Source organism: Synchiropus splendidus, chromosome 9, assembly GCF_027744825.2.
Source record: "Synchiropus splendidus isolate RoL2022-P1 chromosome 9, RoL_Sspl_1.0, whole genome shotgun sequence".
NCBI lineage: Eukaryota > Metazoa > Chordata > Actinopteri > Syngnathiformes > Callionymidae > Synchiropus > Synchiropus splendidus.
The window spans coordinates 15,531,940-15,544,041 of NC_071342.1; the positions used below are offsets into that span (position 1 = coordinate 15,531,940).

Consider the following 12,102-nt stretch of genomic DNA (forward strand, 5'->3'; position numbering starts at 1 on the left):
CAGTGCAGCCAGCTGAGGGATTCGATTAAATGTGTTCTGATGGAATTATATATGCAGAAGATTTTTTTTTTTGACTGGAAGAAACGTGAACATGTGAATGCAAACCACACACAGCTACCTCACCTGTCCTTCTGCTGGGCCTAGAAAGGAGAGCTGAGAATGATCGAATGACCAAGTCGGGCTTTTTACAGCCAGTTTATTGGCATTGTTAGAGGGTCGGAATCAAATTAGGAAAATGGCAGCTGTGTCCGTGCCGTATCATTATGAAACGTAATCCAATTTGAGGAGACAATCCTCTTGAAATGGACAGAGCACTCTCTTGGGTGCATCTGTTGTAGCGTTACTTTTTAGACGTGCAGAAGACTCGAGTTGCAGTCTGGTTTGTTTTGATGTTCCACGTGCGCGCACACTGGGTCTTCCATCTGGGAAATGTGATGTAAGAGGCACATTAGGAAGCCTTCTGGAGCTGCGTGACATGAAAAAATCATGGGAAAAAAAGGAGGTTTCTGAATAATGCAGATACTTCTGAACATCCTGAGAGGAGTGGTGGAACTTCGGAAGGCTGAAGACCTGGGTAGGGACCACTCTCCTTTAACCTGTTGAGGAATTTCCCGCAGAGAATTGGTAAATGAAGATGGTGAGCTATGACTTAAGATAAGTTTGAATATGATGTAGTGCTCATGCCAGTCCTGTAAGTGGCGCTACATTCCTCTGAATGTCCTCGCAAATAACAAAGAAGAAGGCCCACGGTAGTCAGTTATAAATGGGAGTTCAGCGCATTCCATTTACCAAAAAAGACATTCCCTAACAGTGTTAGAGGCATCGGCAATAGCCACTGTCACCACGCTTGGCATTACAGTTTGCAGTCTAACAATACTGTGTATAGACAGATTAAGAGAAAGAAATAATAGAGGTTGAATATACGTAATATCACTGTTGACACTCCAAGCAGCCAGTGAGTGGTGAGAATTCTCCCACGTTCTGACTGGGAAATCTGAGCCTGGGTGATGTCATCTGGAGGGTGGAGCTGGGAATTTACCAGTTCTGAGGACAAGTGGAACACAGCAATAACCCTGATATTTATCACACAGCGCAGCAATGTAGTCAGAAAATGGCAGAACATTGCTAAAATATCACTCTTTTTCCCCCCTAAGGATTTCCACACTGAACTACAGTGCTAATAACGTTCATATTCAACACCCTGAATGGGCCTTTTGACATTTTATAATTTAGAATGTAATTTTTGTTGAACTAGTGCGGGATTCTGTGCAGAAATGGTGGAAAATGTCGATCGCTGGAAACCAAATCTGTTGCTGACAGAGTCCATAATCTGCTCTGATGGCTTCATGTCAGATGCTACTTTTAGTCCTGACCTTGTAAAATCTCAAAGAAGTTCATATTTCAGCTGCAGTTCAACAAGGATCCACAGCCAAGTCCCTGCCTCACGAATGTCTGTGTTTTTTTTTTAATGTTTCATGAGGAAATCTCTTTGTCTGACAGGTTCACATCAGGAAGTGTATTTTAAGAAAACCTCTCATTCCCTTTATTTCCCCAAAAGGACCATGATCTAAGTGCGTGTTTGTGTCAAATCAAGAATGGATGGATGGCTGCGGAGCAACAGCTGCATGCAGCGACTCTGCCAAGCAAAGCATGTCAATGAACAACTGTTTAACTGGCCACACTCTCCTGCTCACAAGAGGCGAGGTTGAAAAGCCTACACGGGGACAATCCTCCAGGCCCTGAGGAGCTATCAACTTAAAAACCCTCGTGCAAAATATGTGGAGAGCTGGCGTGCACTCGCCCTGCTACTGAGGGACACAGAGCCACTGAAGACACACACACACGCTGAAGAAGAATCACTACAGAAAACAACGTTTCATAAGGAACACGGTCACTTCTGGGTAATCCGAAGCAAAGCCATTAGCCTACTGGCCCCAGTTCATGCCACTGGAAGTTTATTTAAACCTTCTGTATTTGGTCTACACTTTAACTGAGCTTATTTAGAACGTATGCGATCAATGTGTGTACTTCATCTTGAAGTAAACCAGGCCAAAATCAACTGCAGCGTACGCTCACTAGTATACTGTGGCACATGAACTAGCACTTGGAGTGATCCATTAATTTGGCATCGCCCCCTTCAAATGGAGAGGGATTCTTTTTTTTTGCTCAGGTTCAAGCTGCCAGCTGGAGGCACAATCAGCACGCTGCTTTTAAATGAGTTTAATGGCGCATTCCAGTTAGCTTTGAAGTAGAAGTCGGAGCTGCGAATGAGATCAGCACGTTTCAGTTGTCGAAGTTGGAAACAAGATAATGACATCCACGTTTGTAACTACTAGAGGGAACAACTTCGCAGAATGTGTTGATTTTTTTCTGCGTATTTCTTTTATTCAAAACTTGAATAAAGGTTTGCATACCCAGGGTGGTGCCACTTTCCGATGTTGGGAATTTCCCAATCCTGAGCACAACTGGAATGCACCCTGAGCATAACTAAAAAGTAATTTGATTGATGTAGTATTCTGCACGTGTACTACATGCCATGTCCAGATGTGGCCAAAAAACTTTGTAAAACAAGATACTGTGTTAAAATAAGTCAACTTTCTGGTGAGTGTGATGAAAAAAAAAGTGTCATCATTGTGCGTTTGATATTGCTAACGCTGCTAGGTAGACTTGGTAGAGATTTGAAGATTCACATGTGCTGCAGTTAGGAACCGGTGTTCTGAGGCTGAATTCAACTCCTGGTGAGGGAGTTTGTTTTTCTTAAATCACGGATGTTGTTTCATTCATTTGTTTGTATGAGGTGTTTTATATAGTCATGTAAACTTTCTCACAGCGGAGGTGTGCGCTGTCTTAGTGCTTGTAGTTGTTCATATGAGCTGTAGTTGCCGACAATTCAAGGTCATTGTCTCACTTTTAAGCCTGTTTATATCTCATTGCCCACTTCCCCATGAGTCCTAATCTGCTCCTGCCCTGGCGTCTTCCCATCCCATGTCAGTTCCTGGTTCTTCTGTTGGCTTCCTCAGACAGTCCAAAAACAGTTGAGAGACCAAATGTGGTCGTGAATCGGACAACTTACCGATAATAGACATGTTTGAATATTAGCACATGGGGTGATCTTCCTCACTCCGAACTTTCCCACAGCTGCGCAGGAGGGCGGACATTCTTCAGATCCAGCCCAGTCATAAATGTAAAATATGGCTTCTGACATAGCTGACTCCAAATATGTCTTGGACTAAAATGGCTCAGACAGACATAGATTCAGCTGCTTTCTCTCCATTTATGGTTTTTGATGTCAAGCCCGTGAGATTCCAAATCTGAACCCAACAGACCTGTTGCCAAGGCACAGATTTAATAATATTTTTGTCCATTTTTCTCTTGCAGGAGGCCCAGAAAGTGAACAACCCGGCGAACAATCAGTCGGCAGAGCGGCCAGCGAAAAATCCCGATGAAAAGGAGGAGGCCCCGGCCAGCGAGGTGGGATGGATGACCTCTGTCAAAGACTGGGCAGGTGTCATGATCTCGGCTCAGACCCTCACCGGCAGAGTTCTGGTAGGCGTTTCCTTTTTGTTTTCTCCCCTGGATATGGCTTTTGTCTGGTCCCATCAGATGTTTGGTTTTGGCCTGCGATGGTGGTAAATTAAGTTAACCATCACTTTGTTCTCTTGTGACGAAGATGCAGCTGGTTTTCACACCCAAGTTGGCTTTCAATTTAATCCAGTTGGCTTGTTAGACCTGATCATTCTGGGCCCATGCCCAGCCTGCTTCGATTCTGAGCCCAAGATATTTTGGGTGTAACTGAGAAGAACAAACTCGCCATGTGATCAGACAAAGTGAATTTGCAGAGAATATCATGGCTGTTACCGTCATCTCAAATGTTCCAGGCACATTCACACATCAAGGTGGGATCATTTTGGTATGGATTACACAGACCTCTTATTCCACTAAGGCCGGTGGTCAGTTGCGTGAAACTAGCCTCCAAGTCATTAGATGCAATTTCAGATGACTCGTATTGAAAAGGTCTACAGCAGAATACGCTGCACTCTCCTGCTCCGTCGACGTCTGCGGAGTGGAGGCTATTAACTTTAACAGAAGATGTAGACTGAATCTTTGTGAATCCACGATCGGTATCTTTCTGGCCTTTGTGCTGCTCTGGTGTTTCCACCTGTCTGGAGTGTCTGATTTACTCATGCTCACGTATGACATGCTGGTGTTTGTGCAAAGGAAAGATAGTGACAGTTCAACTTATCTCTCTTACCTGTCAGCCCCACTGCAGTTAACTGCATCCAGCAGCCAGAATCACCACAATCTGTGCTTCCCAATGCAGGTTCATCACTCGTGTGTTATCTTTTATGTGCTTTTTATTGCTGACTCATCTCAAGTTAGGTCTTTACATTACTCTACATTACTTATTTTAAAACTAACTTGTTGTAGAGGAGCTGGAAGTGGAACAACATCACCTTCTCTTTAAGAGTCTTCCAGCTTCATTGTCCTGATGCCTGATGCCCTGGTCTCCCGAACCTTGTGGTCCGACTGGAAGCGGACCCTTGCTAGTAACCCTCCTTTACTGGAGGTGGGTCTTCGATACTCCTCAAACTCACTTTGTGCCCATGTGTTGCCCATGGAAGTGAAAATAACCTGCACTCAAACCCTAGAGGTGACTTGGTAGTATGGCATATACTCATCCATGTGATGGTGATCTGTAAGATTTGCTTGCCCTTCTAGGAAATGTACTTACTGGCATCACTCCATTTCTTGTCCTTCACGCAAGAGCGTTCATGTTTCTTCATCATTGGCTGTTTACTCCCATGCCTTTCCACACGTTGTATAAGAGCCTTTATTCTTCCTACTTCCCAAGTGTTTTATTCATTCCTCAATGTCTTGGTAACCTTCTATCACTCTGATGTTGGACTGGATGGCGGTAGGTTAGGTTAGCATTCCACTTTATTTCCACTCTATTCACTAAGGATTGAGTCCTGTGTTTCTTCTGCATGCGTTGTGTTACGGCATTTGCACTGATACACAACCATTATAATCAGAGTGCATATTCCCACTGGTTGGGTGATATGCATCAGCCCAACGATGGAGATGCAAGGCTTCATTTTTTTTTTTTTGTGCCATAAACAGCTCAACTGAGAGAGGACAGAGAATAGTAACAAAATAAAAGCATCTGGTTTCCTTTCTGGCAACCTCAGTTATCAGCCAGTCGCCAGGTCCAGTCATCTTTGTGAGAACAAACTGGTGTGAAGACACCGTGGAGTGTCTTGTAGTTAGGTGTGTTCTGCCGACCAACGGACAGAATACACGGGGTATTGACTAGGTGTGTAAGAAAATATAGATACACCCAAATATCACGAGACTGCATTGATATTTTTGCTGAAATATCACAATACTTCTCTACCTCTGTAGGAGTGCAAACTTTAACTGAAAGACTGGTTTGCATGTGCATCATATTGTACTGCATTATCTGATTTTCCCCCTTCAAATGATGGGTCTATTTTCAATAAATAGTTGAAACAGTATCTTGTCACCACTCCTGTATCGGGATACGTATCGTATCGCAAGATGCCAACACTCAGCTCCGACAATTTTGTCAGTAATATTAATAAGAAAACTATCAAAGAACGTTGTGCTTTGTCAGACTCTGCCAACTGTGGGAAGCTTACTCTCATGTGTATCATCCCACTTGTGACACCAGTGTCCACCTGATCAGGATCTTCTATGTCACAGACCTCAACACTCGAACCGAATTTGCCTCAGCAGTATTGCGATGAAGCAACTTAGTGTGGATGTCAGTATCTGCAAAGATGTCTGTTAAAAATCACTAGAAAGTTTTGGACCGGTTCCCTGCGTCTCTGCTTATCCAAGCTATAAATCCCACTGTGCATCTGTGAATTGAATAAGTAGAGGGAGATGGATCCAAATTAAAAATACTAACTCGAGTGCTGATGTGTGACCATTTTCTTTCACTCCTATTCGCGGCTCTGGAGTGGGATTTGGTCTTTTCATGGCAGAGATGAAGAATCCTATAGGGAGCTGTCAATTTACTAAATGAGGCTCTCTTTCATCACTTCCTCTCTCTCGGATCCGCACTGGCACGGGCTCGGCTCACTGGCCCTTTCATCCTCTGCTCTGCCTTCCCTACATATAGCCTACATTTAAGTTGGAACGTAGAGGGAGACATTTTAGAGAGAGATGCCTGCAGCAGAAGATCCATGCGAGTGACTGGTGCTGAGGTTTGTCAGAGTGAAGGGATGCCAGTGCATCACCTACTGTGAGTTGTGCTACTTCTGCTTTGGCTGATAATTCTTCACCACGGGAGTAGTTTGCTTACGTGCGCTACATAATGACTCCATGACCGCATGGCGTTGTAGATAAATGCGAGTGGAGGTGAATGAGTATCACGTAGGTGGAATGTGTGCTCCGAGATACATACGACGTGGATGCTGTGTGTGTGTGTGTGTGTGTGTGTGTGTAGGATGGTGATTCGTATCTCCAGTCCACCCATCAATGCCTCCCTGCAGATCACAATCATGATGTGAGTCTGTGTACACAGAACCTGGCTGGTTACCATAGCAACTGCTGCGTAGTGTCGCTCAGGCATTTGACATTGGGGGGGAAGTCACACACACACACACACACACACACACACACACACACACACCCTCAGACATTGAGTGGATTAATAGTTGATGAAGGCGTCACTCTATACAAGTAAATGACCTTTCCTTGAGATGACTTTGGTGGAATAAGACGTCTAACTTCACCTCCAGGCTGAATTGAAGATTTAGCCTGCCTGTTGTTTTTACAATAAAGGAGCACAAGTGCATTCCCTCATGATTCAGTACACTGCTTACCTCCTCTGAGTTCCCCTGCCTCTACTCTGTACTCTGGTTTCATCAGTTTGATCTGTGATTCAATGTAAAAGGATTTGAGCGATGTCATAATGGTATCATGAGCTTTGTCGGTTCAGGAACCATCCAAATACCATCTTTATTATTATGACACCTACCATGGTTTTTAGCACAATTGTTCTTTTTTTTCCCTCAAGGTATCTCGGATCTCTGTGATATACTGGTGACTCAGTAGTGTTGTAGTCCAGACCACCTAAGTCGACAAAGAGTTGTTGGAGAACACGGATTGCAGGGAACCAAGACCAAGGCAGAGAACAACTGAATACAAAACAGTTTGTTTCAATATCATTTCAGTTTTGGATCCTTAAAAAAACAAAAGACAATGCTTTCTTTTGTAGTCAGAAATGAATGTGTGTACCTATATGACTAACCGACTCATGCTTCCGTGTTCTGTATTCAGTTTGGTGTTGGTCCTGACCCATTCTCAAAGTCTTGGACTTGGTCTCTGAATACTTACGTCTCGCCAACACTGTGACTCACAAAACAGCAGACTACCACATCACTCCAGTGGTAGCGTCAGTCCAATCTTTGCCGTCCATTTCAGACGGAAATGGGCGATAAAACAGTTTTTATGGATCGACTGTCAAATGTGGCTACGCTCAATAAATGTTCAAGTTAAAGGAAGAAAGTTAACTGAAACAAAATGGAAAATCAGGATATGAAAATGAATATAAAAACCACACGATGTTACCGGTGTTGTGTTACCTCCTTCTCATCACATTACTCGACTTTTCACTATTAAATGACGCTTCAGACTAACATTATCGTACCTATTATCTGCAAAAAGATGAAGTGTGTCCAAGCTGCCGCTTGTTGATGTCGTCACTTTCTCATTCTAAAGTAAAACTGCAGCAAACATTCATGATCTGCCTGCAGTTATACCTCTGGCAGTCCCATTACTGTCCACCCTTGTACCATTTTATTTTTATATTTTCTCGATACAGTTCTTATCCTGTCATGTTTAACTGGCCTCTGACACATTTCTCATTTTCAAACATGCACATTTAATCATATTAAACAGTTATTTTTAGATTAAATTCAGCCTTAAGCGACTGCTGCATCGCCACTAGGAAGAGGCATGGACTGCATGAGAAACGGATCATTCTGGTCATTAGAGATCCACCCAACCCTCAACTGCGCCAGAGGCTGTTAGAGCAAGAAGCTATTATGACCGAGGGCGAAGCTCCAGCCACACAATCACGTCAAACAAAGAGCAGCAGGTGCACGCGGGCGCTGGTGTATGTGTGTGTGTGTTGGATCTATGTGTGCACCTAAATGCGCTGCCACAACTCAAAGGTGCTGATAATACATTGTTTCCTCAGAGCAGCCGTCCGTCAAAGTCCCCGCTGTCTGTGCAATGATAGCATCCATAACACACGACATACAGGCGGCTATATATCCCATTTCGATTAGACCTGGTGTCATCCAATGTGCCTTATGAATTACACAGCGCATGATTGATGGCCGCCTCAGCCCGTGTGTCGCATCAGCTTTTCGCGTATAAGCACATCAAATATTTAGTACCTCGTTCACACATGAGCGGCCTCAAGAGTGGCGTTCAGTTGACACTTAGCTCAGGGTCAAAAGGGAAAACATTAGGGGTTAATGACCCTAAACATAGTCAAACATGACCCCTGACACTGACATGTCATTGATGCCGAATTGTTTCCTTTAGAGCCAAGTAATGCATTTTTAAAGGCTTGAATTATGAAGCGCTGGATGTACCAGCTGCAGCTTAAGGAGGAAGTGCCAGTCTAAACCCGGTGAGACAGCTGACCACACTGAGCCGTGGGACGTAGGTGAAAGGGAGCGCATCTCTGCTCTGACACTGGACGCCTCACCGGCCCCAGAACAAGCCATTCACAGCGGCCGCTTTGTCGATGGGCCTCATTAGGCTTTCAAGGGCAACCGGGTGACAAAATGATGGTGCGTCCTCATGCTCCAGCAGGGGTCGCTGCACAGTATGTTCTGTAAAATATTTAAACCATAAAAATCACCAGAACATCCAGGCAAAAAAAAAGCTATTTCAAGACCCTGCTTTTCTGAAGTCAACTTGGTGTGAAAAATAATATCTCTGTCAGGGGGAAAACAGTCTTGTTTAAAAACTTCTGTGCTTCATTTGGGCTTCCAAAGCCTCCCACGCATCCGCTGGTGCATTCACTGACCTCCCAATTAGGAACTCAGTGAAAAGAGTCACCGCAGACCACCCAGTCTGCAGCAACACTTCACCATTCCTCATGGTGCAGCATGTAAAGGGAGGTTGTTGACCAAACTTTCAGACGGTGGTACAGAACTACGCATCACCGATACCAATTGCTTTCAGTCATCTGACACATCTGACACACTAATTCATTCCTAGAGAAAAGCAACTGTGTCCTGTAACGTGAAACAAAGACCACAAGGATTATAACCTGGGAATGTAGATATTGTCCCGTCGGTCTTGGATTTACGTGGCGTGATGGCTCCAGAAGTAGGTCAGTCCTGCCATCTTTTCTTAATGGGATCTTTGGTGGGAACCGGAGACCATCTGCTCACATGGTCTATTCTCTAAAGCCCTTTGGTCATCCCTCTGTCCACCATCAGATCAAACAGCGCACGGTACATCGGCCATGATCCTTCGCATCTGTCTCTGTTAGTCTGTTCACTGAATTCATGGAAGAGAAAACAGCGTCATGTTGTCTTGGTTTTCTCAATATGTCTACTGACTTCTGACCATTCGTTCTGTGTCGCGTTGTATCAAGACACCAAACATTCTTGACATTATTTTTAATCGCCATATACAGCAGCATCTCACTGTGTGGACAAAAAAAACAAAACAAGCTTCTCCTTGTTTATTGCATGTTTCTGAAGCTATATTGAATGGCCCATCTGTGGCACTTCCTAGTTATTAGCCAAAAATGAAATAGCATTGTAAAAGATTCAAATGAAGGCTTTGCCAGAAAAGAACGAAATCTGTTCTTGCTAATAAAAATGAGAATTTTAGCTTGACGGTACACGTTTAAACATGATGCTCAAAACATTTGTCATGCAATACTTAGCATCATGCTTAAAAATGAAATCAAAATTGTGGCAAAATATTAGATGTCGGAAACCTTATTAAAATCTGGTTTCCGGATATCTTGTTCAAGATTTTCAAAATATGTTCTTGGACTTCACATGCTAGCATTATTGCTAACCCAAAAGCCTCTTCTTTTCACAGCTCAACAGATTGTTATTTCTGGAGTTCAACAAACGCCTGTTGACAAAATCTTGCTCATCTTTTTCTTTTTCTCTACGAACAACCAGTTTAAAATTCCAAGTTATTATACGTTGTGCAGAATTAAACGTACATCTCGAAGTAAGTGATAAATTCAGACGATATGAGCTTCTTGTTGTTTGTCCCTGATTGAGGCCAACAGTTGATTTAGAACAAATATCTTGCGTCACAAAGAAGTGTGTGAGTGTCAGGGTGCGAGGGGAGGCGCGTCCTCGAGCGTCTTGTTGTTCAGAAAATAGTCATGAACGGTTCCCATCGCACTCGCGGTGATTACTTCTCCTCCTGCTAAGCCGTCGTTCATCACGTTCCAATTCGCAGATTGCCATTGTTTATCTTCGCTCGCCATATGCTTCTGTCTCTTTGGTGCTTTTTATCTGTGGAATGTTTCGGTTTTTCCGGGCGATGTCTCGAGTCTTTACTTGAAGGTGTTTGTTTTTTTTTTTTTTCTCACAAGTTTGATGGAGCAAGGTTGGCCTGTGCGCGCACACGAATGTGTGCGAGTCGTCTGGCGAGCTAATTACACTTTCCCGTCGAGTGTGTGGAACTAATTTATTGCTGTCAGCAAACTCCTCAGCATGGCTGCAGCTGTCAACACTGCACCATCTCTTGCATCTGGCTCAGTTGTGACAAAAGCTCTGTCGTGTTCCATATTAACTGCAGCATTTTCTGGGACTCCAAGTTCTCCAACTGGATTTTTTTCCACTTTTCATATATATATATATATATATATATATATATATATATACCATCTATTCAGTATTATCTTGCACTCATCCAGAGCTTGTTTATTACTGACCTCGCAACCTTAGCATAGAGGTCCAACCAAATCTCACCCTCAGAAGAAACAGCTCCTGGAGGTGTTCTCAGGACAGCCTGGAAATATAATCTCTCCAGTGTCTCCCCCCCACCTATGTGCGAACTCTTCTTCCTGACTAGATGCCAACGTACTTGAAACTCTGCCTGATGACTGAGCTTCTCACCTAATCTCCAAGGAGGAGCCCTGAAACTATGCAAAGGAAATTCAGCAAGTGATAAGCACCACCCTACTGTCTGTTGTGACCATAGGTGATGTAAAACTAAACTCTTTCCTCATGAGACAGATACCGTATCCCCATAACTGCACTGACACTTCACTGCTCCCCATGTCTCTCTCTGTCCTTCCCTTGCTCATGGATTAAACCAAGATACCTGAACGGCAGTTAGAGAGGGATCGCATTTCCAACCAGGATGTTTCATTCATGGTGAGATAGAAGAGCCGAGAGCACATATTGGTTATTATTCTCTCTGCGACTGTCTTGTCCAGTCAGATTTTTACTCATAAAAAATGTGTGTGGTTTTCTCCACTGATCCTTGAGCTTTATTTCAAAGAGTTTCCGACATGACTTTTTAAAAAACACAGTGTACTATTGAATCGTGAAAAATAACTTCCTCGTGCCACTTCTTATTTATTGCCTTTAGGGTTCTGGGCTCTCCCCAGCAGTTCAGCAACACAGAGCCCCTACGTTGGTATATTCATATTTCTCGACAACAACAAAATCCCAATACACAATAGGACGACGATCCAAAAGTACAGATCAACTCAAATGCCACTAAACTTCGACGAAAAGCTTCAGAAGGAAGGCATCTGCACTTCTACACACCGAGACAACAACCACAGGCTAGATGACAAGACAGTATGCACTCACACGGGACTGAAGACAAGACGGACAATTTACAAAGAGGGAGACACACTAAACACTATCAATATAAAACAGGAAGTAACCACTTAACACAACTGCTGCCACATCACAAGGCTTTTGTTGGTTTTGTCTAGTGGTCAACTGTAGCTCACTGACAAGCATTTAAAGGAGCATAGGCAAGGACATATGATCTCCCAGTATGGGGCGAAGAGAAGCCCAAATTTAAGGAAAAAAGCAATATTTTCCACTGCATGGTGTA

General features: G+C 43.6%; 1 protein-coding gene across 15 annotated transcripts in view; it reads left to right on the forward strand.

Annotated features, from left to right (window-relative positions):
- Nucleotides 1–12,102, forward strand: part of LOC128764652 (calcium-activated potassium channel subunit alpha-1) — a 152,827-nt gene that overhangs the window by 36,646 nt on the left and 104,079 nt on the right. For all 15 annotated transcript variants that reach the window (XM_053874585.1, XM_053874586.1, XM_053874584.1 and 12 more), the window contains exon 2: nucleotides 3,379–3,546. In XM_053874585.1, the coding sequence (XP_053730560.1) occupies nucleotides 3,379–3,546 (168 nt within the window). The remainder of the gene's footprint in view (nucleotides 1–3,378; nucleotides 3,547–12,102) is intronic.